The sequence below is a fragment of the Diadema antillarum genome, unplaced genomic scaffold (assembly GCF_040938485.1).
Source record: "Diadema antillarum isolate AM-2024a unplaced genomic scaffold, OU_Dant_1.0 seq00000293_RagTag, whole genome shotgun sequence".
NCBI classification, from domain to species: domain Eukaryota; kingdom Metazoa; phylum Echinodermata; class Echinoidea; order Diadematoida; family Diadematidae; genus Diadema; species Diadema antillarum.
Genome location: NW_027271319.1, coordinates 237,555 through 265,421, shown reverse-complemented (window position 1 = coordinate 265,421; position 27,867 = coordinate 237,555). Strand labels below are relative to the sequence as shown.

The following is a 27,867-nucleotide window of genomic DNA, read 5'->3' as shown; positions in this document are numbered from 1 at the left end:
GTTTCAAGTTTGGTGTGCCTTCTCGCGTTTTCATGTGTACTGTGAGGAGAGAATTGGGTGATTTATTTGTCTTACAGAGAGAACTTTCAGCGATCGTTCACCAAAGAAACTGAAAAACAATGACAAGCGTACTACCAATGTCGATCCTCGTTACAGTACTACTCGTGACTGTGAGCGGAACCGCCGCACAGTGGAGAGGAGACGTCGGCGGAGGTCGAGGAGCCGGGCGGTTCGGCTGGGGAACGAGGCCACCGTCCCGTAAGAGAGACTCCTGCTGTCGCGGCAGTGTTGGATATGGAGGAAGCGCAGGTAACTGTATTAAAGTTTTCTTCTTCTTTTCCATCTTCTTCTTCTTCTTCTTCTTCTCCTCCTCTCCTCTTCTTCTTCTTCTTCTCCTTCCTCTTCTTCTTCTTCTTCTTCTTCTTCCTTCTTCTTCTTCTTCTTCTTCCGAGTGTCAGTCATCATGGTCATTGTGTATGATTTAATTCGTATTGCTTCGTCATTATTATCATTTCGTCATTAAAATAGTAGCATTCTTTTCTTCACTATACGTTACCAGCATCTCAAATTGCACGTTCATATTGCTTTAAAACGAAAGCTGACAATGTCTTCAGCATACTATTTAGTTTGAGCAACGAGTATGCCGCAGCATTGACTGAGCAACATCTCATAAATTACCAAGTATCACATGACATTGCTACACTCTGTAAGCATTAAAATTGGCTTGATTTATACTTCTCTGTATGCTGTATTTGTTATTCTAAAGAGAGAGAGAGCGCTATCGTAATATCAAGACAGGACATTTGTCTCTTTTTTCATCTTTTCCGTTTCTACGGATCATTCTAAACCTGATGATAACTAATTAAAACAAAGAAGGCACGAATATTTAGTTATGGATTTAAACTAATCATAATCAACGTGTTCTCAGTCAAGAAGAATAATACAGTCATGTTAATCTGAGCTATGATGTCTGTATATCTGCCTGCCTGTTTGTGTATATGATTAGTTTCATATTTCAGTGAAGTAAATCATGTACAAGCCATTCAATTCAGTGATAACAACCAGACTTGCACAAGCATGCAAAATATTGTATAAAATACATGTAAATACACTGATAACAAAAAACAAAGGAAGTAAACAAGTGTGATGGTAATTGAGATAAAAAGAAAACTGTGCTCAGTTTTCAGTGGAGTATTAGCATCAAGAACTTATTGAAGATTAAAAAAAAAGATGTAGCATGTAAAAGATTCTGCTTGAGTAAAACACAGATCAACTGATTTATTTCTCGGTAGACGATTACATAATCATGTCAACTCATCAAAAGAAGAGCGTTACTGTCAACATAGTATTACTGTAAAACATGATATATTCGCGGCATGATATTTTTCGCGAATTGGAACCGACAGCCTTTTTTCGTGGCATGAAATATTCGCGAAGTGCCACTGGCGTTCAATGCATATAGTGTAAACAAGGACTTTCGCGTGCATTTTAATTTCGCGAATCTTGGCGCTCGCGAAATTCGCGAAATTAAAGTGCACGCGAAAATTCCTCGTTTTACAGATTATCACCAGCACTCTCAGTCGTCATGTATGACCGTATTTCTTTCTTGTACTACACCATGTAGCCCCAGTCCCGCTGGCCAAAAACTGTCTGGACATCCGCGAGTTCGGCGGCGGAAGGGACGGCGTGTACAGCATCTACGTGTCGGACCTGGAGAGCTGCAGCAAGCGGGAAGTGTACTGCGACCAACAGAGAGACGGCGGAGGGTGGACCGTAAGTCGATGTCAGCTGAAGAGGTTCAAATTCAAATTCAAATTCAAATTCAAATTCAAATTTGTTTCGTTTTTCCACAGTAAAACAATATGTTTGTTTGTTTGTTTGATTTATGTAAATGTAAATCTCACTTTCTTCAGTGGCAATGATAATGCATGTAAATTTGAACAGAGAAACATCAATTATTGAACCTTACAGGAACTATTACTTTCTTTAATGGAAGTTACTTTCTTTAATCGCGGAGTATCACGATTACGTAGTATGGTATGTAAGATCTTTCACTGTCATGTTTGATGTCAAATATCGCGGTATGACAGCTATAGAGGGCGCCATTGTTTTGGAGACCACAAAATTGGGCAGCAACCGCAGCTGCAAGGCTAAAAAGTCCCACACGGGTACCACAACTAATATGGCTGAGAATTTGGAGTGTTATGAGAAGAATTTCGATTTGAAAGAAGAGAAAGATATCAAGTTTTCCTGCATCTATAGAATCTGCTTGTATCAAGAAAGTTACGAGGTTACATTGATTCGTAGATGAAAGTTTGTGGACCAAGAAAAATCCTCCAAAGTATAGTGTTGACATATTTATTTTTGCATGGAGTGTTTATGTAGAAGCAAATTTTCATTTACCTTTGAACGTAACTATTTCAGTCTGATGTGATTTACATATCAAAATATTCCTACATGCTAAAAAGTTAAAGATTTTTATATCAATTTCATTCCAGGGCACAACATGATATATCTTCAACAACCACAAACATTGTTTCAGAACCATGAAATAAAAAAAAATACACTGGCATGACAAGAAATCGACTTGTTTCCGTTGTTGCTGTGAGAACACTGTTTCAAGAAATGAACTGAGAAGATTGTGCTAAATTTCGCTCTTCCACCATTCCATCCCAACCCCTTTGTGCAATGGCAGGTGATCCAGCGGAGATACAACGGCAACCTGAATTTCTTCCGCGGCTGGGATGACTACGTGAAGGGGTTCGGATTCCTGGACGGGGAGTTCTGGCTGGGCCTAGAGTGGATCCACCTGCTGACCCACCAGGGACCCACGGAGGTCCGGGTCGAACTCCAAGACTTCCAGTTCCAAGAGGTCTACGCCCACTACCAGTTCTTCTCTGTCTCCGACGCGACCAGCAACTACACGCTGACCGTGCAGCGATACGAACCGGGATCCAGCGCAGGTTAGTCTAACTGAACTTGGTGCAACATTAGGCCCGTTCACATACAACAAAAATAAAAATCACAATCGCGATCCAAATTTCGATTTTTTTTTTTCGACCGTTCATACACAGGGAAAAATCGCACTTCACAGCAAGGAAAGCTGTGGCCAAATTGAGCATGCGCGAAACTTGCATGACCGAAGACTGACCCCGCGGTCCCAATAATGTTGACGTTCACGCGCTACGAACGATGGGATTAAAATACCGATTTCCGAATCTCGATCGGGCTCACACACACGGCGCTTGGCAAAATAATCGCGATTTTTCTGAAAAATCGCACTAATAGTGCGAGTTGGATCGCAATTAGGATCGCGAAAATTAGTGAGATTTTTCTGTTAACACAGGAAAAAATTTCGAAATGTTGATCGCGATAAGAAAATTGATTTTTAAATCTCACTTTTTCCTTTGTGTGTGAACGGACCTATTATCATGCAGCAAGGGGAGAGGCCCTTCTCATTGGTTCGATCGATTCGTGCTTTTGCTGCAATACGACTTGTGGTCAAAACTTGTTTATGTGATGTTGTTTCTCTTTTGTTTTCATTTGGTAGTCTATGGCAGCCACTTCAATGATTTAAAGACTGCTGGTATTAAAAAAAAAATAAGAATAATAATAAAATTATAAAACTATTATAATTCATAATAGAATTTATCATAATCAATATTAATTTCTCAGCAAATGCGTGATGTCCTGCACTGCACTTATGACTACAGAATGTTGTTAAAATTAAAAAGGCAAAAAGACAAAAGAAATTAATGCTTGCTTATTTATGTAGAGCAATCACTCGAGAAATGAGAAAGGTCAAATGAATTGTGTGCCTGGCTCCATGCAGATCAAGGAAGTAACAATGATGAAAAAAAAACCCTAATGTAACCACGGCAATTGCATGAAATTTCAAACATGATAATTCTACAGAAAAATTTCTTATTGCGTTTATAGTGAGCAGTCCAATGTGAAAAGTGTACGCATTGTGTATGTAAAAAAATAGAATCAATCAATGGATATCCATAATTTTTTGTTCATCTTTGGCTTTTTCTCTCTTTTTACATCTTCTTTCCTCATCTTTCTCCCCACCCCCCCCCCCTCGCTTGCGTCCCGTTACCTAGGTGACGGCCTCAGCCCTCATAGCGGTATGCCCTTCTCGACGTTCGACCGAGACCGCGATCGCTGGAGCGGCAACTGCGCCTTGGAGTACACAGGGGCGTGGTGGTACACCAGCTGTCACACGGCGAACCTCAATGGGAAGTACCTCCATGGAGCCACGGGCGAATACGCCAAGGGCGTGGTCTGGAATCCCTGGAAGGGGTACAGCTACTCCCTCAAGTTCGTAGAGATGAAGATCAGACCGCTTCCTCCGCCGTTTTAATGGGGTGTACAGACTCGACCACACACCCATTGCCGTGATACCAGGGCATAACTATCAATCAGTGGACTTGGACTAGATTGAACGTGAAGTGATTATTTATTGCCTTAAATCGGCATCTCACTGGTTTTGCCAGCAGCATTTTTTTTTCAATGATTGAACCAAAGATGTAAATAAGCAGACTAATAACCCATGTGTATATTACATTCTTTAGAATTCATTGTCTGGCATTTCAATTCAAATTTCAAGTTCAATTTCAATTTCTAGATGGACTTTAAAGACTCGGCTGCCAAAATGACTCAATGGTCTCTCATTCCCCAAACTCTGTGTAAGAGATGGTAAAATGTGACACCTGCGCACATCTATTGTCATGTAACCAACGCATACTAAAATCATATGTCATGCAGTTGCCTTGCTGCTTCATTTAAATCAAACCATGATGTGAGTTATTGTGTAATGCCAGGATTTAAAACAAACATACAAAGCGCCCTCTACGGAATCTTGCTAGAAAAATACTTTGTTGCCACCAAGTCTTGGAAGAGGGTTTTTGTTGTTGCTGTTGTTGTTGTTGTTGTTCTTTCTTTCGATTTCTTTTTCAAACGAAAATCAAACAATGCACAGTGATGGACCGTTTACGAACTGTAGAGAAAATCCTATAATGTACTGAAAAATCAAAGAAGAATATGAAAGCTTATATTTTCGCACATCCTGTCTACACCTTGTAATCGCCACAATTTGTGGACACCTGGGCAGCAAAACCGTCACTCTATTTTAGAAGAAAATAATTTCTCCTAGTTTTCTGTTCAATTTTTGTTTGAAATCAAATTCTAAAAGCATCTTTTAAACCATAAGAATGAGACGAGGCATATGGCATAAAGTCTACGGTAAATCCAAGCATAATAGGACAGTGCGGATTTCAAGAAAGCACTTTTCTCTTTTCATGATTTGTAAGTTTTGTAATTTCCTTCGGCTTACACGGAAAAAAGAAGTTGTACAAAATCCGACAAGCATTCTAAAATTTCATGTATATACTGGATAATTATAACGAAGAAGATTTAACTTTATAAACACGTATTATGTTATTATATGAAATCTCATCTCAGACACTGCATATTTTCTTTCTGTCTCGTTCGTTACTATTCATAATTTGGCACCATCATGATGGATATGCGTATTTAGCAATATGTGTGCATGTGTGTATAATCATAATATTCAGTTGTGTGATCCCAATTAATTGGTGTATCTACGCTTACGCGTCATTTATACCCAACGCCTAATCTTGGTTCCAATTGCTTAGCGCCATCTATCGCTCTTGTGGCGACAATTTCACGATGCAGAGTCTCGAATGTTTACCCCTTGATCACCACAGTCCGCATTGACAGTAATTCAATGAAGGTCAAAGTGAGCAAATGCATGAACCCGAGAAATCTTTTTAACGAAGGGGGCGTCCTACTGGCAAGCAGTCGGAATTAACACCTCATGTCGTGCGTGAAAATCATTCAGTGGTTGACTACGAAGGTGGCTAGGGTGCTAGGACTAGTGGTTTGGCGTCTGCCTTGCAATCAGATGGCTCGGGTTCGCACCCCAGTCTTGCTGAGCGAGATGGTGTGTTATTAAAGGGGCACTCCAGACGATTATCATAATTTCACATCATGTAGTACATAAATCGACAGCTCCATGTATAGGTTTGTGGAATTCATTGTGGTCCTTGAGCAGAGACACCAATACTCTGAAAATCTTAAACAAATTACACTGAACAGAGTTGATGACATATGAGCCTCATAATATTTCAGAAATGTAGCAGTGTAATTCCATTACAATACCGCTTGCTCAACAAGTTCACCTATGTAGATTCTTTGCATGCCTTCTTCTTTTCTTCTGGTTCATTGAGACCCAACTCATGCATTCTTATGATGAGGCTGCCATGTCATCATCCTTGTTCATTGCAATTTGTCATACATTTTGAAAACATTCTTATTCTTCATCCCAATCACTATAAATTCTGATACTTTGTACTTAGTATAACTAATTTATATTTGTTCAAATGTAAAAGTCTGAAAATCATCCGGAGGTCTCCTTTAAGTAGCCCCCTCTCTTGCAGTGTCTTTAGAGATCAACAGCCTGTCCCTCGGATAGGACTCTATGTTCTCCAGATGATGGTCAATGCTGATGGCGTCAAAATCATAGGAATAACATATCCGATTAATAACTGTTCCCTTAAAGATATTCGTGGGTCATTCAAGTACACTGTTTGTAACATTGTCTGAAACTGACATCACTTTCTGAAACAGTGATGACTGGCGGCAATCTTGTCGATATCATGACCTCACACGTCTCTCCGTTATATGGCTGCCACACAAATCTTGAAGGGATTTTTTCTCCTTAAAAATCATATCAGTTCCATGATATTAGATAATATCATTCTAGATGTGCTCAGTTGTAGAAGTAGTAGTAGTAGTAGTAGTAGTAGTAGTAGTAGTAGTAGTAGTAGTAGTAGTAGAAGTAGTAGTAGTAGTAGTAGTAGCCTCATTAGTGGTAGTAGCAGTAGTAGTATGAGTTGAAATTTGAATTCAATTTGAATTATTTAAGATTTGCCATGAATCGACGAGTGGTTGTATTTCCATTTTGAAGTGGAGAGCTACCTAATTGTTGTCAATATGATTGCCTCGAATATGATATCCAGGAACAAATACTTATGAGAACATTACGAGGTGAGAACTTACTGTAAATTTCGAAAACTTAAATAGTTGTTGATGATGTTTGTTTCTTTCCTGTCCGATCTCGCTGTTATTCTTGTCTGATTTCGCTGACCCTTTTATTGGTTTGTTAATTTTCTCAAAATCTTTTTTTTTAACTTTATCTTGAAGCAGAGCGGTTATCAGAGAATTTTCTCTCCTCTTCTGTAGTAGATCTAAGCATCCGAATAACCCCGTCTAGTATTACAAGTGATCTTAAGAACATCGAGTTTGTGCATTGATCTCACGTGAAGTTCTGTAGTGCTTATTCAAATCCAAGTTATTTACTCTACTAAAATGTGTTCAGTTCAGTTCACTTCACTCTCATTTCCACATTCCATAGCAATAAAACAATCACAAAGTAGAAATTGACAGTGTCAGCGCAATTTTATGCAAAATTGATATACATATATCTGTACATAATGCTTAAAGGTATTATTTACCATTTTAGGCTTTATTGAGAAATCTTTGAATGGTAAGATGTTTTGTGATACAACTGATCTACCCTTATGCATCAAAAGTGATAACTTGAATATTTTTATATCACTGCACCCAATGGCATGCAGTACCTTTAATACATACATAACAATACACAACATTATATAACACTATCATGGTGGTACTAAGAGAGCAAACACTCAAAGTAAAGTTTTATCACAAAATAATCGGAGTGCTTATGTTTCATCGGGTGTACTGGAATTTGTTTTTCTAAATGAGATTGTTTGCAAAGCATTCAGAAAACAGAAGAAAATCTTAAAAGGGTGACCGTCCATAAACCTTCGTGGACGATAAATGTGTGTAGTGTGGATACACATCGAGACTGGTGCACTGACCCGAAGTCTGACCTGGTTTCCCCAAGGAAACTGCAGTCAGGCAGGAATTTGGTCTGTGATAAGAATCAGGAGAGATGATGACAGTCCATCTACACACTTCAAAAATACGGTTCGCGTTATTCTCTTTGACAGTATGATACGATCTACTGGGGGATAAAAGAAAGGGAATAAATAGTTATAGTAGAGGGAATAAGGTAGTACAAGTGTACATGTATATGGATGAATGAATGAATGAATGAATGAATAAATAGATAAATAAATAAATAAATAAATGAATAAATAAATAAATAAATACATACATACATAAATATATAAATAAATAAGAAATAAATAACATTTTAGTGAATGAAAAATAATGAATAAATGAAGAATGAACGAATGAATAAATAAATGAATGAGTGAATAAATAAATAACAAACAGATAAATGAAGGAATGCAAGAATAAATGGAATAAAGACTGCAAGTAATATGGTACTGAATGAATGAGTGAATGAGATTGAACAAAGTATGAACAGGGTGAAAACGAGACAAGAACAGATAAATGCAACCATTGCTTTAAGATCAAACAGTGATTGAATTTTCATTGATTGGGGATGATATGGGGAAAAATATCCACGTTACTCTCTTAACATTATCTTATATCAAAAATAGATATGAGAAAGATTTTATAATTTCCTCCGTAAATGTAAGGAAGCACATAACCTATCCGCAAAGTATCTTACGTCACGTAATTATACAGACCATATTATATTCAGATTCCCATTCAGATATATTGTCCGATATAGGAAATTCTTTCTGTTGGCGTTTATACAAATAGGGATAGCCACATGCGTACATACATACACATACATACATACATACATACATACATACATACATACATACATACATATTTACATAGAAAAAAGTTCCCAATTATACATTATACAGTCATATACTCATAATAGATACATATGCAGATATTATATTTAATAATAAGCCCTCTTTGTTTGACATTGGATGATAGATGCGATGACACGTATGAAATACACCACTATATAACTCATAAATACATGTAAAACAGCTGTTTTCAGACATTTCTAAGCGCGTATACATGATACACTTTTTCTGGGAAAAGGTGAAATACGTTGTGGTAGGTATACTGATGCCAATATAACAGTAGACCACCCTGCGGCTCTGTTTCCTCTAAGCAGCTGCCCGTAGGTGTTTGTGTGGGTGTTTGTGTGTGTGTCTGTCTGTTTGTGTGTGTGCGTATGGTGTCTGTGTCTGTGTGATCAATATGATAATTTTTTTTTAAATCTTATATCCGATTAAGGAAAGGGACTGCACACACACAAAAAAAAAAGATACCGTGTGAACATAATTTCTCTTGGTGCTTGGCGAATCATAATTTGTGAAATAATTTTAGATGAAGTGGATTTTAGAAGTTCTTGCACCGTTAGAGTCCTGAAATACAACATCAAAATGTTGGGGTTTTGTTTAAAGCACGTGGCATTATTTTTATACAAGTTTAAAACTTTCCAACAGAGCATAACTCCAGTGAAAACGAGAGTGATCTGTTAAGTCATGTACCAGAAGCAATTTTCCACAGGCCCTCCCCCCCCCCCCCAAAAAAAGTAACTCTTGTGGCTTTTGAAAAATGACCATTTATTGTCTGAAACGTGTAATTTCTCATGCATGACTGAACAGAATCAATAATTTTTATTCTCACACAGAAATTAATAAACTTTGCATCTCATTTGTAATTACAGTAAGTATTTTTAAAGAAATTCTTGAACTGGTTCACAATAAGCAAGCATTGCTATTTAGTGGACCTCTCAGTTCTCTTTTTCCCCCTCTAAACATAAACTTAGTATTTTGCCAGTATGTATGTATATCTCTATGATTTTGTTTATCATTGTTTATCTTTCGCACATTCCAATGTATAATCATGCTTATAATATAATTCCTGATTTACTCTCAGTTATGTTTTGTTGGAAGAAATATATACTAGAATGAAAAATGAATGAATTGAATTAAAATTTCATGCTATTCTGATTCGGAAGTAAGATAGCTACCTTTTTGTTGTGTATGACTGTATTCTATCTAGACACATATGTATACATACATAATATGTATATATATATATATATATATATATATATACATATTTATATATATATATCATATACATATTTTCTTTGCTCATAAATTTTCGCTATATATATATATATATATATATGTGTGTGTGTGTGTGTATGTGTGTGTGTGTGTGTGTGTGTGTTAATGTGTATGTGTGTTGAATTTCGTCAATGAAACGCATAATATTCATAGACATAATATATGATTTTTGATGCGGCACGATCTTTGAGAGTGTACGAAATGTGACCACTGAGGTGTTAGAGTTAGAGAGTCTTGCAAAGTCACGACCGAATTATTGACAGGGGATAAGCGTCCGTAAATTAGATTCTGATAAGTATCTGATGAAATTTCCTTCATCGGAGAAGAAGGAGATGCGAATGGATTTACCCCCGAATCCGAACGGCCTTTCGACTTCGTTGTCCAAGTGATGATTTGCTTCCGTCTGCAGAAGCGATGATATCAAAAGGGACTTGGAGATATATCGAGATATATAGAAGATATAGATATGTTATGATACAGCATATCGAAGTAGCCATTGCCGGTATACTTTAAAGTGAACACGATGTCTCAAAAAGAAGGAGAGATGAAACAATAAGTACAACATTATTATTGTCTGACTTGGGAGTTGGAAAGATTGGTTGTACTCTGACCAAGATTAATTTGACACTGTGGTATGGGTATGTGAGCGTCACATTATTCTGCCACGACGTGACGACTGCTGTTTGGCGTGGTCCGTTCTGTAGTACAGAACTAGATATTACTGCTTGTTTTTCATATCATCAAAACTTAAAAAAAAAACCTGCGTCATCTACAGTTAAGAGTAAATTAGAAAGTAGCAGTAAAGTTTCAGCTGGATTTTTTGTGCTACCCTATAGTTGGCAGATAGGTCGTGAGATATTTATGCAATATGTCTTTCGGAAATCCTGACGAAGGTCGTAATTTGCGTCCCATCTTTAAATAATTGAAACTGTTTCCCGCCAAATTGCGATCGGTCCTCGAGATAGGCGTGCTCAAGGCGTCAGCACGCGACCCGCTTTGCGGCTGAGCGCAGCGGGGTGTAGGGTTTCTTTCCGCTTTGAAGTTCTCTTCAAACTCTGGCTTAGCGAAAAGTCAACGTTCAAAACGAAAGCAAATTGTGTCAAGGTCTTTTATAAGCTGTCAGTATCAAAACGTTCCGTGATATTTTGATGCCGTCTGGGCTCTTGTCAAGGCAGATGTTTTACAACTAATAGTAATAATAGTAGGATAGGAGCAGACAAACGTACAAACAAGTACAAAACATATAAAGAAAACTTTGTTTTTTTAATTATTCTTCTGCAACCGCTGCCACACCGATTCCTTCATAATGACAATCACAGTTTTAACAATGATAATATATTGGTTTATGTGATATTTCGTTAGTATTATCATTGTCATTGTGATATTATGTCGATATTCTATGTTGGTTTTTACCATAATCATTGTCAATATTGCCTCTACTACTAATATCAATCTACCAGTATGACATCCATATCATCTTCATTCTAGTAGATCAGTTTTAAAGACATGAGACTGTAGATTAGCTGTTCAATATAGAGGGTTGAAATTTCGGTCACGTTAACGACTTCAGTTCTGGAGTTTAATGTCCTCACTTGGTGTCATAAATACGACGCTATTCTTTATACAGGGAAACAAAAACATATATAAACAAACAAATATCAAGTAAATAGTCACACAAACTTTGTCCCAGAAACGAACGCATTTCACTCGACGTGTTCAAAAAATGAGATCATCGCGACAAGTATAAGCTTCGATGATTATGAATGAATATCAGATTTAATCGGCAAAGTTTGGCAGGAGTTTTCTAAAAACGGGAGAGGAAATGAATCAGGTATGGCGCAGCGTGAGGAGCGAAAGATGAGATTATCCCTTTAAGTCTATCACTCTGTTCGATGGCTCCGTTCTTTTCTTTCCTCTGAGTAAGATAAGATCTTAGATATTCGTTGGCGTCTAATAAACAATAAAACTTTGATTATTATATTCGGTTTGGTGTTTTTTGTTTTTGGTTTGGTTTTGCTTTGTTTTGTTAGTTTTTTTTTCTGTAGTAAATCGCATTGTCATCGTGCATGTCCGAGGATGTGTTGAAATGCATACAATCGTCCTGACCAAAATTGTCCTGGTGGAAAAAGTTCAACCTACTATTTTGTGCTATTTACAAGGAGATAACATAGGCTTGATACTTACAGCTTGACACACATTTTGTCTTTGCTTAATGTTAAGTTGTGTTCTTCTTTGTTTTGTGTTGTGTGTGTGAGAGAGAAGGAGTTTTTGTTGTTGTTTTTTATTGATGATAAATGTCTTTTAGTCTTCATCACTATTTGTTTTCAACATCTATTATTATCTTTATTATAATTATCATTGTCATCATCATCACCTTCATCATCATCATCAGTAACAGTAGCATCGGTTTTTTTTTTTTTACTAGTATAGTTCATTCTTTTTCTTCTTTTTTTTTTCTTTCTGAAAGAGATATTGCGAATTTTAAAGTTGAAATACATGAATCCTATAACATGCAACCATTTGATTGACTGTAAGCTCGCGACACCAAGATTTGGAAAAAAAATGATAAGAGGTTGTCGATCTAAAAGAATTTCATGTCATGCAAGCGGACACATGACGTCACAAAGGTTTAGGGTCAAAGAACAGAGGCCGAAGCCCAGGGTGAGAGATTCGAGGTGACATAGGGTAACTAGATTGACCTAGTTTGGCACGCGACGATCGTCACTTTCACTGTCATTCCGCCTCTCGTCATCCAACGTCAATTTAAACAACAATGACAGACTTCGGGCCCAGTCGTCTATACGCGACCAATCATTTAATTCTTTTGAAAGTAAGAGTTTGTTTTTGTAAGTGAGAACTCATTCCCTCCGTCCCTTCACCCTCTTTCTTTTCGATTTTATGCGTTTGCATGACCTTGATTACTTTTATTATCAAATAATGATAACAAATTTATCATTCCATAATAAGAATTAATTTCAAAAATCCGTAATACATCTTATAAAAGATCTCACTGCAGTTTCGATGTTTAAAAAAGGTAAAAGTAATACACACTTACAGGTACAATGTACTACAGCATCTTTACATCCTTAAAGTCAATATAAGTGACCGTGTTGATGCTATTCGACAAATTCGTTAATTGATACGATTCATTTACAAAGTTTTCTTTGGATGATCGAATCATGTTTTGTTTCAACCTCACACATTTTCTTCCTCTGTCTCCTCGTCTTTCCCAATCTCCCTGTCATTCTCTCTCTTTTCGGAGCAACATTCCGTTTCTCCCCGTTACATCCTGCTTCATTTCCCCCTTATTTCACACCTTCTTTTCTTTCATTGATACTTCCAAGATCATACTCCCTGCATGAACAGACACTGAGGGGAGGGAACATTGAGTGAAAGTCAGGCGTGCAGATTTCAACGCAACAGGTAGCTTGTGACGTGGTTGGGTTCCCGGAGGAACAGGGGATCGTGGCACGATTGCTCATCGATTACCATAGTGTCAGTAGGAGTATGGTGGAAATTCATTTCGCGACTGTCCAAAGAGTCTAACCAGACAGTTCACAAACTTTCAGAGTCTCGGAGAGGGTATGTGAACTTGGTCTTCCAAGTTGCAAGAGACCGCTTGCCTCTCAGAAGGCTATCTGCGGACTTAAAAGTTGGGATGTACTGAGCGAGCACTGGGAAGACTTGAAAACCTCTGTGACATCTCAGCAAACTTCAGTCGGAGCATCCCTCAGCTTAGAGTGAATTGTGGCTAGTAATTCGTAAAGAATTTGACAGGTGTCTGTTTGACTGGGGATTTTTTTTCTTTGAAAACAAAAAGGGACCGGTGAAATTTAGAAGTCTTCGCCATGGCGCTCCAGAAAAGGGAACATTTCTTGACTGCAATCATTGCATGTCTGGTTCTAGGAGGACACCTCGCGTCGGCGCAGTGGAGGCAAACGGGACCCGGCACACAGCCCGGTCCGGGAGCCCGGCCGGGGCAGGGTTGGACACCTGGACAAGGAGCCAGACCGGGGCAAGGTGGACAGGGGGCCCTACCGGGGCAAGGCGGACAGGGATGGACACCTGGACAAGGGGCCAGGCCAGGCCAGGGTGGACAAGGGGCCAGACCGGGGCAAGGTGGACAGGGATGGACACCTGGACAAGGGGCCAGGCCAGGGCAAGGTGGACAAGGGGCCAGGCCAGGGCAAGGCGGACAGGGTTGGACACCTGGACAAGGGGCCAGACCGGGGCAAGGTGGACAAGGGGCCAGGCCGGGGCAAGGCGGACAGGGCTGGACACCTGGACAAGGGGCCAGGCCAGGCCAGGGTGGACAAGGGGCTAGACCAGGCCAGGGTGGACAAGGGTGGAATCCCGGTCAGGGCCAAGGCCAGGGGCAAGGAGGGCGGATCGGACCAGGCGTGAGGCCCGGACAGGGTGGCCAGGGGGGCCAAGCGGGGCGTGGTGGACAGGGTGGTCCAGGATGGAACCAGCCATTCATTCCTCGACGGGAGCCCCTTACTCCAATGATGACATGCGGTGATGTCAGCCTTTACGGAGGTGCCGCTGGAACCAGTAAGTTCTCTCTTTGTAGTAATGCTTTAAACAATCATGACATGGCATCTGTCTCATCCACTACGCCACCAGCTGTGTAAAAAGAACTCAAAACTTATATGTTAAACTCCATAATAGAAATTTAACGAAACGTTTTACTCCTTATCGGTGAATGAAAATGCGTTCTATTTTGATAATTCGTGTATTTATACCAACCATGGTGAAAGTCAGGATGCATATTGTATATCAAAGTTAGTTGCCCTATACCTAACAGCCACTCTCATTAGACATATCTCCCACTTCCTTCTTACTACCCCCCCCCCCCGTCCTTTGGAACCTCACACTTTTAGAGTATCGATGTTTTCAATCGGAGACCACTAACAAGACTGTCTTGACTGTTGACCATTTTCATTATCAAGATTCTTTTTAACATTCCTTTTAGCCCCGTTTTATCTAAATCGTTACAATCCCCATTGGCATCAACAATGTTATCTAACACTTGTTGTTATGGCAGATGATATTGAAGATGGTTCTACACGTTTACATTGGGTTTTTTTTTATGAGTTAATAAAAAAGAAATGGAAATTGTCTTAATGTTAACAAAGACTTAGATCTCGATCGCTATCCTGGGAATTACAACCTCTTCTCGGCCAGCAAGTCAGTGTGGTATGTATCAGTCATCAATGACAGTTTCTATAAAAGTGAGGGCAAAGATGTTGTTAACCGAAGACATAACCTGCGCTCGCTAGTAGTGAATCCTAAATTTATAATTCATTTCAATTATTGTTTATATTTGTACTATACAATATATGCTGTGTTGTCTTATAATATTGTGTCCTGTGGCACTCACACGACACAACGAGAATAGGTACGTCTAAAGCCGTGAACAAGTCCACAGGCAGAAGGGTGGAAATAGATAGTGCGGTTGGCAAGCTACGTCACTGGATGCACTCTACTGTGTTCGTGCACTTTTACATGATTATGTGTACTTCAAATGAAAATAAATACCATGGACGAAGAGTGGATACTTATAGTTTAACATGATATTAAGAATCCTTTTTCGATACTGTGTCTTTGCTAAAACAATTCAAATTCTTTAAGATTGTCACGACAGATTTCAGATCCTTTGAAATCCAAGTTGGATGTTTGAGCTGTCATCATTCTGGAATGTTATTCATGGTTTGCTTGTCATTCTGACAACATTTGAACGCAGTGGTAATCACACAGATAATTCGTCATCATATTTAACGTAGAAATTGTCCACGACTTTGTCGGGCGGCATTTCTAACTGTAAGGGTGCGTGATGCGGCCATCTATGCGACTTATACTGCCCCGGGGTGTTCAGGGGTTGCCAGGAGGGCGCCGGATGAAGTTGTTATGTTGGAAGATCCTTCATCCACCTGCGCCCTTACAATTCAAAGTCCGGACGCTGGTCCTACTAAACCAGGATCAAAGAATTATCTGATTTACGTTTTACTTAAGGATGGAGATGACACAAAATCTCTCAATCACGTTACTTACCATCATCGCTTTCATCATTATTCTTGTCATTATTTTACACAATCGAATCGGTATTTGTGTGCTGACGAGTCAGACTGGATTCTTATAGACAAGTGCTTTGCTTGGGTGTCCGGTAGAGAAGATGTTTTGGAGAAGATTTTCTTACAAGATGATGAGTAGACTAGGCCTGTCTATCTTGAAGTTAAAATAAATGTCTCCTCTCGCTTCTGATCTAAGGCGTTAACGTTGTAGACTCAGCAATCTATACGCATGATCTGTGTTCTTTACAAAAACAAAAACAAAAACCAGATGAATTATATGTCGGTATGACATACACCAAGATAAAGTATTCCTTGGAGGCTTCCCCCCCCCCCCCCCCGGGTACCTGCAGCCAAGCGTGACGCACCGCTGGCAGTCATAGTCTCCTCGCAGACTGATGATTATATCAGTTTTAGAAAACACAAAACACAAAACAGACCCCAAACACAAAACACACACACACACACATTCGATTACACACTCACTCACTCACTCACTCAATCAATTAAGCAAGCAAGCAAGCAAGCAATTTATCAATCACGCTAACAAAATATAATATTCGTGAAAAACATCAGACAGCAATTAAAGTAGTCTGGAACACAGGCTAGATACGTCACAACTGATGGGGGATGCATTGCTCCGTGGAGATCCGGAGGGTCCAAATAGCTATTTTCAAAAAGTCACGGTTAAAGGGCAGACGTCTGGATGGCGTTGACAAAAGCTCTCAGGGGCTCCCAGTTCATGTCCGTCCGATAACGCATCATGGCTGTCTTTAGACACTCTGCATCCTTGGAGACTATTATCATAGTAAGGGGAAAGAAGCCAAAGTATGAACAAAAGCGGTGAGACCGTATGACGATCCATCTTTTACGTCATAGCGTCGAATCCCATTTCCCGCCAATGCAGTGATCGAATAACTCAATGAAACCGCCGAGTTGAATCACAACTGTCATTTAGGATCGGCGCAGGACGTGTGTGTTTGTAGATAGAGCATTGTCGCAACATTCAAGGCGCTTGGTTATAGGGAGCAGACGTCACAACCATAACATCGGTTTTTCACGAAAGAAACAAATACTTGCAAAGTTTAAAAAGATGATGAATCTGATCGCAATAAACCTAAAATCAACAGAACAAAGAAATTATCATGAAGGGGAAATACTGTATATTTTTGGCGATTCGTAGGCACTGCTTTGTGTGCTTATTCTTTCGCGTATTCAGCGTCTAAAGTTCGATTGGTAAGATAATAGTGTTATCTCCTATTTGAACGCTGCAGTAACAGAATCAGGTAATAGATTTACCGATAGTCAGTTGTCGTTTCACGCTGAGCTTATTTTTAGACACCCTATTCAAGTTAAGTAGATACATTGCAACAACTATCTTCATTGGCCATCTGGAAGATAAATCCATGCAGCCAGAAAAAAACCAAACAAACAACAAATAAAAATGGAAATTATTTCTTCCAGGACTATTCTCCTGGCACGGTCTTTGATAACATGTTGACAGTATGTCCAAAGCTCTTGTTAAAAATACAAACCATCTGAGGCTCAGCTCGTCGTGCATGACTAAAAAAATCTCAGACGCAAATGATGACGCAAATCCACATCTAGCCAATCAGAAAGCAATATTAAAATCAAAGCAAAAGTACCTGTTACCAAAACTTACAAAGCAGACCTCCAAGATCATATGTCATGGTTGATAAGATATCTCCAAAAGACAACTTCAAGAAAAGGTCTAGACATTCATCCAACCAACCACTTTTTTCTGTCTCCCATTTCCCGTTTGTGGTACAGTAGTCTCCGCATAATCGGGTATACCTCTTAATCGGGTTTTAAAAAGTGCTCTGCCCGACAGTACCCGGTTAAACGGAGACTACTGTATTCATCTACACTGTTTTTACCTCTTTGTGTCTACATTCTTACGCTTTTGTAAGACGTCTACTTCCTCTTCCGCTTTAACTCACTTATTTCCGCCTTGTTGATTTCACTTTAGGACTTTTTCTTTATCTTCTCTTTTACTTCATTTGTTCTCTATCCCTCTGTATTTTGGGCAATTTCTGAACCTTTCTTCAACTCCCTCTACTATACACTATCTATCCATATCTAACTTGTCTTCGTCATCTTCATCTTGTAACTTTAATAATGTAGAATTGTGACAACTTTTGAAATCTTGCCAATTGATATAGCAATAAGTCTTAATATTACACTTGTATAACAATAATGGTATATCTTAAATTTGTGTATATATTATGGTAAAACTTGATGAATTAAACAATACAATATTTGTCGATAATTATCCAACTACGACCCTCTCCCAGTACAAGTCGCCATAATTTACTTATTACGATTGGATTGGCAAAAGGCACGATTTATTCTTTTTCTGCGTTTTATTGTTTATTCTTTTTTTTTCGATAATGAAAGTTGGTAGCGATATTTTAGGCCAATCGGAGTCGTGAGAGGCGATTTCTCAATCATTATATTTATCTACTGTATGGCAAAGTTTTATTGAAACTTCAACTGTTTGAGCTTCCCTATTTAATCGGTTTCCCTACGATGTCGACTTCGTCACGGGGCGTCAGGGTGGCTTTTCACTTTAACCAAAAACTTTAACCAAAAACTTGACCAAAAACAAAAACAAAAACAAAACGAAACATACTTCAATGCCGACTTCAACTACGTTTCCCATCGATTGAAACAAGCGTCCAATCAGAGAAGTAAAATACACCTCTCTCTCCCTCCCTCACACTCACACAAGCACACACACAGACACACACACACTTGTATACATACACACACTCACCTCCCTTCGTCCAATAGAACAACCCTAAAACATAATCTGGATGCGATGTTTCCGCTGAGTCCCCGCGGGATGAGGAAGTAGGGGTAATTGATGGCATGTCTGGGAGCAGCCAAAAAACAGATGGAAGCAATTGACGGCTGCTCAGCGCGTGGAAATGCGTAGTTTTTATGTCACAGGAACCAGATATGATTTCTGTGCACCGACCCAGTAGAACTTTCAGTCATCTAATAACTTGAAGTGAGAAAGATGCAGCTGGATAAGCAAGAACTTGAGCAAAACATTAAAAGAAGGAAACATAACTTGTGACCATGACGCTACAGCACAAGTAGCTTACTTAAATGACTGTGAGTTACGACCATTTCAACATCAATGTGTATGGCCTCCAATAAGCACCTGCGATTTTGGTCATGTGATTGTGACGTCCCAAATTATTGATCCTCATCATTTCTTTCGTCCATGAAATGTTACTATTTTTTACGACTCTACGGAAGATATAATTTGCTCATGCATCAGTTCAAGTGATGCCAGGGACACTTTGCTGTTTACGCTTTCTCAAGAACAAGAAAAACACAATTTTCAGCTGGAACATGACGAATGTGATTGTGATGTCCTAGATCTAAGCATCTCATCTCGTTCGTCCATGAAATATTACAATTTTTTCCCAATCTTGCGTGAAAGAATTTGGTCGTGCGTCAGTCCAAGTAATTCCAGGGACACTATGTTGTTGTTGTTGTTGTTGTTGTTGTTGTTGTTTAGTTTTACGCTTTCTCCAGGACGAGAAAAAATACGATTTTTAGCTCGAATTAAAGAAAAAGAGAGAATCAAAGAATATTATGTTTTCTATTTTGCTACTATCCACACACAAAAAAAAAAAAAACACGAGCGTTTCCAAGATATTAAGTTTCGAAGTCTAGCAATCATTTCTCTAATTTCTTTGAGAACGCTATGTAGGCTTACGTTGATTCACTCTCTATGAAATCTTTCGTAAACTTTGCTATTCGGCCCCTAGATCGGGATAACGCTTTTACTGATCTCTCGCTCTTATTTCACCAATCTCATTGCAAACAAACTTTTGCTCAGGAGGGGAATTTCCCTTTGAAATCGGTCTGCTATCAGCACGTTATGACATTCCCTCACAGACGCGTGAGAGTCCAGATGCCCTCAATTGATAATCAAGTGGTGCAGAACTGACGAAACTTAAAATGCATTTTTTTCTCTCTACGTTTGAGCCCAGTTTCTTTTAATAGCCGATGACATGAGCGAGAATTCTCGTTTTCAACAAAAAAAAAAAAAATATATCAATAATTCAACATAAATGCTCTTGCGTTAGAGCTTAAGCCCGCTCATGTGTTTAATTAGCTTGTCTCGACACACTCGGTAATTCGGGGACAGCCAAGCACACATCGAGGCAAACTTCGGTAAAAGTTCGTTAAGATTTTCTAACCCTGAAACACAAACAAAGAAAACTCCAAATGCACTACAGACAGTCTGGAGTGCAGAGTGAGCGTTAAAAGATTGTTATGAAATATGAATAGCGTTGTGCGTGAAGTGCGCAAGCCGATTCGATGTTGCTTTGTTTGCGATTATTTTATGAATAGGTATACAATCTTAAACGCCTTAGTGGTTGAATGTCGATACAATGACCCCCCCCCCCTAAAAAAAAATGTAAATGAGTGCATTTCAGAAGTTTGGAGGTTTGGGGACTTATCGCTGAAAAGAATAAGAATCATAATCAAATCCATGAAACCGCAAAAAATGATTAAAAGCTTGATGGTATACCAAATGCACACTTAATTCTGTCTCACGGAGAGGAAAGTATGTATTATGTGTTTTAGATTGATGATGATTTAGATATATCCTAGTTGATATTAACAAATAAAGATATAAGAAAACAGAAGAGAACCGAACTAAGCCCTGCGTGCAAGTGGAATAAATGGCACAAGGACATGCCATACTAACTGGTTGTACAATGTGTAGATCTCTCTAATACAGATATGATCTCCCATATCCCCTCAAACGCCCCTTTATCCCCCTCCCCCCCCCCCTCCCCCCCCCCCCCCCCGCTCCCCTCCCCTTCCCATCCTCGCCGGAAAGTCTTCGCCGGAAGTTGAGTCCTTTTTGGAAAAGTTCAAATGTGACCCAGACGTGAAAAGGGTATAGATAAGGAAGAGGTCCATCATCGAGGAAGAAGGGAAGACGCGAAGACACTCCCAAGACGCTGAAATAGATTCCAGCCCTGTCATCGTGATGAGGCGAGAAGACAATACCACTTCAGTGTCTGGACTTAAGATAGAAGGGGGTGTGTGGAGGATCCATCTCCATTAAAGGGGAAATCCAGTCCAAACATGACATTATGTTAAACTGACCACAATGAAGAGAAAAAGCTTACGAGTTCAACGGTAAAAATTAGATTAAGATCGGATGAAAAATATAGAAGTTATGACATTTTGAGGTTTTGCTAATTTCTGCAAACAGTTCTCGTGCAATTTAAATGTATACAAAAATGAGTGAGCTAACCATGTCATAAACTCACATTTTCCCATTGATCGTGTCAAAAATGATGAAAATTCAATGTTTCTGTCATTGAAGTCTGAAAGATGTTTTTTCAGGATGAATAGCTTCAGAATAATAATCAGTTAGATATACCAGGATTTGAGCCTCGGGCATGAATGAAAAACTGGTTTGAATGAAAAACTGAAAATTTCAAGATTTTATGTACGAACTACATATGGCAAGTTGTGAGAGGATGACATGCTCACTTTGCTATTTGCATATTCATATTGACCGTTCAAGAACTTTTTCCTGAAGAATTAGTGAAACTTCAAAATGTCATAACTTCCTTATTTTTCACCTGATCAGACTAACTTACATTTGGACTGGATTTCCCCTTTAATCCGAAGAACAGTGAAGGTGGAGCAGCAACCTAACGAGAGATCTTTGACGTCCAGAAAGAAATGATAGTTCTATCCATCTGTACTTTTACTTATCACTAGAATTGTCTTCCGCCTGTGTTGCTATTACATTATAATTATTATTATTATTATTATTATCATTATTATTATCGTTATTATTTTTTATATTGTTATTATTATTATTATTATTATTATTATTATCATTATCATTATCATTATCATTATTATTATCATTATTATTATTATTATCATTATTATTATTATTATTATTATTATTATTATTATCATTATTATTATTATTAACTCAAGCCGATGCAGGAAAAACAGCTCTTTTAGATGCTTGGCTGGAGATGGGGGTGTGCGCTGTATGGAGTGGTGACTAGAATGACGTCATCAGTGCTCCCATGTGAGGGTGGAAGGGGAGGAATACAGAGGAAGTGGGGGAAATTATTTTACCGGAATAGTGGCTCAGGAGAGTAAATTACGTTATGCTTCGGTGACAAGTTACAGCGGCGGTGAAATTCGATGTCACAACTCTTTTCCGCCATGCACCAGCACTATAAATGGGTAACGGCAGCATGAAAACTTGCACTTCATATCATAATTCTGGTACAGAACATGAGGAATAGAACATGTCAATAATAGTGACTAACCTGCGGTACATATTTAGAAAACGAATAAAGTCATTTGATAAGAAGATTTTATGTCACCACGTGGGGATGCTTTGATATAACATATTTCATCTTCTCATGTTAAGAGACATTTTGATCACATTCATAATGATACCGTTTGACGCACAGGGCTGACTCATACCTGGATTTAACTTTACGAGCTTGTATTCTTGCTAATTGACTTCTACAAGAAGTATCCCGCTCCATATCAATGAAAATACCTCATAAAGTAGGTAGCATCATAAGTGTCGCTCAACATAAACATTACACTATCAGTATAAACTCCGATGCATTTTAAGAGCTGTGCATAGCAAAATGATAATGATGATGATCATGCGTGTCAGCTTTACGTTTTAGGAGGGTCAAAATAGGGGAATCCCTTGCAATCGAGGAGCTACAATTTGAGGGTCTCCGTGGAGACGCCACGACAACAGATGGTACCTCGTTCTATAAAAAGAGACTTTGTAACATTACTAAGTAACTGATGATCCTAACATTAATTTTTAGAACCAGAAGACGGTCATCATCACTTGACTATTGTGTGCAGGGTATTTCTCACTCAATCTACCATTTTACTGGCCAAAGTTATAGGCCTACCAAGATCTTGCCAGTGACCACAGACTAAAACTTCGACGTTGTTCATGTTAATTTATTCAACGTTTGCAATAATACAGGTGCATTCCCTACTCTTATGCTTAGAAATATTTTCATGGTAGAGAAAGAGGTTGGCAGTAGGTATTTAAACGAGACACGTCGTGACTGAAGGTTACCCTCGCTTCGTTCAGTACAGTCTGGAAGGATTTGCAGTCGAGTGTTTCGAACGGATAAAAGCACCTTTTCCGTTTCAAGAATTGTCCGTAATTTGTGTTTCTCTTAAAAGACGTGAGAAACAAAACCGAAAAAAGGCGTCTAATCTCATCAACTACGATTCATAACCCATCAATTTTCACTTCGCGCTCCCTCCCCGTAGCCTGCAAACAGGTGTGTATTTTTGTCAGCCCCTAGACAGGGCAGGAAGGGCGCACCCGAATTGCTTCCCCGCACTGAGAGAGCAGTCGTTATTTGATCATATCATACCGTAGGCATGCGCGGAAGGTCACTGTCAAATATAAACCTTTTTTTGTTGACCGCCCTTACGTCCATGAAGTGGCTTATAGTTATTCAACGCTTTGTAAAGCCTTTGAATGAAGGAAATGAACGATCAGATGTCATCTCAAACACAATCATGGTAACGCTGAACAAGAACCTGAAGAAAAATAAAAGAACGTTTTAAGAATTGATAAAGATGCATAAAAAAGAGTGAGATATAGAAATTGATAATCGAGAGCAACGTTTCCTTTACATTTCGCAATGTAGCGTATTTGATCGTCGTGATCGTGAAGATTTGTGTATCGTGCATTTAGAAAATAGGGAGCTTTAGATTTTGACGCGCGGACGTTTGAGACAACGAGTGCGCTGGACGTTCTCCTCTCCCCTGCGTCGCGTTGAAAAGTAACTTTAGATTACGCTGGGACGCAATGTATAGAAAATAAAATGGCGCCCCCATATGATCGGTGCATGAAGCAGTTGTCTACGTTGCAAACTGTGCGGACGTAAAAATAGTCCAGTACGCGTAGTGAAAAACTCTGGGGACGCAAGTTGAAAATAGATCGACTTGACGCACGCTTCTGCGCATGCTCAGAACAGTTTTTTTTTTTTGCCTCTGAATGTCTCCGTCGCGAAAATCTAAAGCTCCCTATTATCTCGTGGAAGACATTTTAGGTAGCGATGGTGTCAGGGCTCTTTAAAGACCCGATAGCGTAGGGATACCAAGGAGTGGAAAGCCGGCCCGACTCGGCTACGTACGTTTCGAGAATCCCCGTTACGAATTGTGTATAGCTTTATCACTGATCTCTATTGTAAGTACACACACAGCCGAAGATTCTCGACTGGAGTCGACCGTATACCGATGAGCGTACGTTTCGATGCGCATAATTTTCGCTGACGAAAATTCCCCAGTATACTCGAATATACTCTAGAGGTGCAGCGAATGAAGATCAATTAAAAAATGGCCACCCGTGAATCCCCAAATTTACCGGGTGTTCACGACATATTAAGGCACCATCAACCACGCTTCCAACACGTTTATGTATTTAGCTATTTTGATATGAAAAGCGCAAGAAAACATGAAATGAATAATCCCCTGTTTTATCCCAACCTGTGCAGCGCCGATCCCTATGGCCAAACATTGCCTCGACATCCGGGAACTCGGAGGAGTTCGTGACGGTGTCTACACCATCTACGTCACCGAGCTGAATTCGTGTGGAAAGGTCAACGTCTACTGCGACCAGACGACGGACGGCGGCGGATGGACTGTGAGTTTTAACCTCCAATTCGACGTCCAACTTTTTTAAAGGACGGCGTCGATTGAGCGAGAGCGATTATATTGATTTATTTTTCAAGCGTCAAGATAATACCGTTTGATCGATCAACATAGTCAATTTATATTACTCTGTATCTAAATGTGAATCTGGTGGCTAGAAAATTAAAGTGCCAGGTGTATTTAAAAGCCGGTCATAAGGCATCTTGTCTGCAAAGTTGTTGTGTTTTTGTTTTGTTTTTGTTTTTTTGGTGATTTTTTTTTTTTTGGTATTCAGACGGAATTCGTTCCTTCACGCTAATTTCCCTACAAAATTGCTACTTCTGTAATTCAATTTGTTTATCAATTTACATCACATGCACGCATAGATACACACAGCTACACCAACTAGCTGAAGTACTAACAAAACGCAGAGCAGCTATACTGAAGTGATACAGCATGATAAAGTTTAGGCCTTTAAAGATCGCAGAGACATTGTACAGTGATGAGTTTTTATTGGGGTCTATGGATGTGGGTTTCTTTGATGCCGATCCTGTCTGTCTTAACAGGTGATCCAGCGCCGGGTCGACGGTCGCCTCAACTTTCTGCGAAACTGGCAAGAATACAAGCAAGGGTTTGGCTTCCTCAATGGCGAATTCTGGCTCGGCAACGACTGGATCCATAAGATCGCCATGCAGGGGCCACACGAACTGAGGGTCGACCTCGGCGACTTCCAGATGAACGAGCGGTTCGCAAAGTACAAAGTCTTCTCCGTGGGTGACGAGCGCTCGAACTACACGTTGAAAGTGGAGCGCTACGATGCGTCTTCCAATGCAGGTGAGAAGAGCATTGCTCACTCGATTCGCAAGGCCACACCGTGACTCGTTTCAGTTGGTGGGCTGTGGGTAGATTTGATACGGTTTGGGACTCTTAAACAGGAGAGTCCTGTGTTCGAATCCTGCCCGACGCGGACATCCTTAACGCCCCCCGCACACTACATGATCCGACGGGTCGCACAACCAGTCGCGCGACTCGACACCGCACACTTGCGATTAGACCACACAGCATGCGCACTTTATCTTTGTCACGTCATAGCATGACGTCAGTACACACTGTATTGTGATTGGCTGAAAGTTCCTCGATAGGTCGTGAAAAGTCGACAAGTCGAAACTTCACCACTTACATTGCAACTCAGTGGCGCCACCGGAAACTGGCAGTCTAGTGACGTCACACTTCCGGTTGCTAGGCCGTATAACAATCGGGGTATAGTGGCAAAGTCGTGTAGTGGGCGGGGACCTTTACCCTCGACTTTTCACACATTGTGTTCCTCTTGACCAAAGTGTATTTAATAGTTACTTGACAAAGATCAAACACAAAATGTACGTTATGCCTGTAATCGAACAGGTTTGTTGTGACGGCATTGTTTTAATTGCTTTATTTTCTGATTTTTTTTTTTTGTAACTGCACAAAGTTGGCTTTTACTTTGCGACACTGTTTGAAAGAAAAAGGAACAAAGCAAATTTGAGAAAGCTTTTTGATAAGATATTATATTATTATGATTAGTAATATTTCTCAAACTTGATAATGTCTCTATTTTGTTAGGGCCTACATGAAATATTCAGTGAGTCATTCACGTGTTTTGTTTTGTTTTCTTCTCGCGTTTTTACACGTACAGGGGACGCCATGACTGGCCACAACAACCAAGCTTTCACCACCATCGACCGCGACAACGACCGCTGGAGTGGAAACTGCGCTCGCCAGTACACGGGCGCGTGGTGGTACACCAGCTGCCACAACTCCAACCTGAACGGTGGCTACCTGAAGGGGGCGAATCGGCAGTATGCTCGCGGCATCGTGTGGAACCAGTGGCGCGGGTACAGCTACTCGCTGCGCTCAACGGAGATGAAGATCCGGCCGCTGATTTAAGGCCACCATAGCGTGATAATTTACAGCTTCCTAATACTATTGTCACGTTCACTCTGCCTTCATAATGTATTTACAACGCTCAGAGGGTGTGCGATCTGTTGAACAAAATCACAGGACCGACGAATGTATGCAGCAAAGTCGTCTCCATCTGTCCAATGTTTCTGTTGCTCTGTGCACCTTCTTGCCAACATTCGTCAGAAGAACAATAGAGTTAAAACCTTCAGATATTACAATATAGAGTTTAGCATATTCTGTTTTTGTGCTTTTCGTGAAACGCTATATTAAAGGGATGGTATAGTATTGGTTTAGGTGATGATTTAGCTTTTGACTTTTGGAGAGATACATATAAAACCCCTTTATCAGTGTTCATGAAATGTTATAAGAAGCATGCAATTCTAAGAGAAATCCAAAGTTCATTTGATGAAAATCGGTTTTAAATGGCTGAGATATCAAAAAACAAACAAGGTAAAACAAAGCGATCCTATTAAAAAGTGCGTCCTACCTATTACTAGGATCGCTTTGTTTTGGATATATCAGCCATTTCAGAACCAATTTTCATTGAAACAAAATTTGAATTCCTTTTAGAATTTGCTATTTCATTATTATCTTAAGAGGTTCCTCATTATCTTAAACAAAAAAAATCATTATCAAAAAAGGTTGGAAACCTGAAGCCCCGTTTCAACCGAAACTTTACCATCCCTTTACATTCAGATAATCTTGTGGGGGTGGGTTTTTTTTTTGTGTGTTCTTTCTTTTTTTAAGCAATTCTTTCTTTCCTCTCCCCTTTTTACATGTCTATCTTGACTGTGTGGCCAGTGTCTTTAAAACTAATGAATGCCGAAAAAAAAGTTATCAGGGACAGTGCATTATCAATATTAGTATCATAAAATCTATATAGAGCCAGGTTGACTTTTATAGCATTTAGCGTGTAGCTGTTTGTATGTACTACTTGAAATAGATAAGAAGAATGTATAGAATAGATTATAATTATATATATTACTGTATATTCAGGATTCTTATGTGAAAATCAAAATGTAAATAGGCTATCACGATATGAATAA

The 27,867-nt window shown here is 39.4% G+C and overlaps 1 protein-coding gene across 1 annotated transcript; it reads left to right on the top strand.

The window, feature by feature from the left end:
- The first annotated feature begins 137 nt into the window (after positions 1-137).
- On the top strand, positions 138-26,827 carry LOC139730140 (uncharacterized). Its single transcript, XM_071641041.1, has 10 exons — positions 138-309; positions 1,625-1,773; positions 2,696-2,963; positions 4,107-4,359; positions 4,771-4,804; positions 13,998-14,491; positions 22,900-22,979; positions 24,748-24,896; positions 25,450-25,717; positions 26,556-26,827. Exons 1-10 carry the CDS (start codon positions 138-140, stop codon positions 26,804-26,806), a joined length of 2,118 nt encoding a protein of 705 aa, XP_071497142.1. The 3' UTR covers positions 26,807-26,827.
- The last annotated feature ends 1,040 nt before the right edge of the window (positions 26,828-27,867 follow it).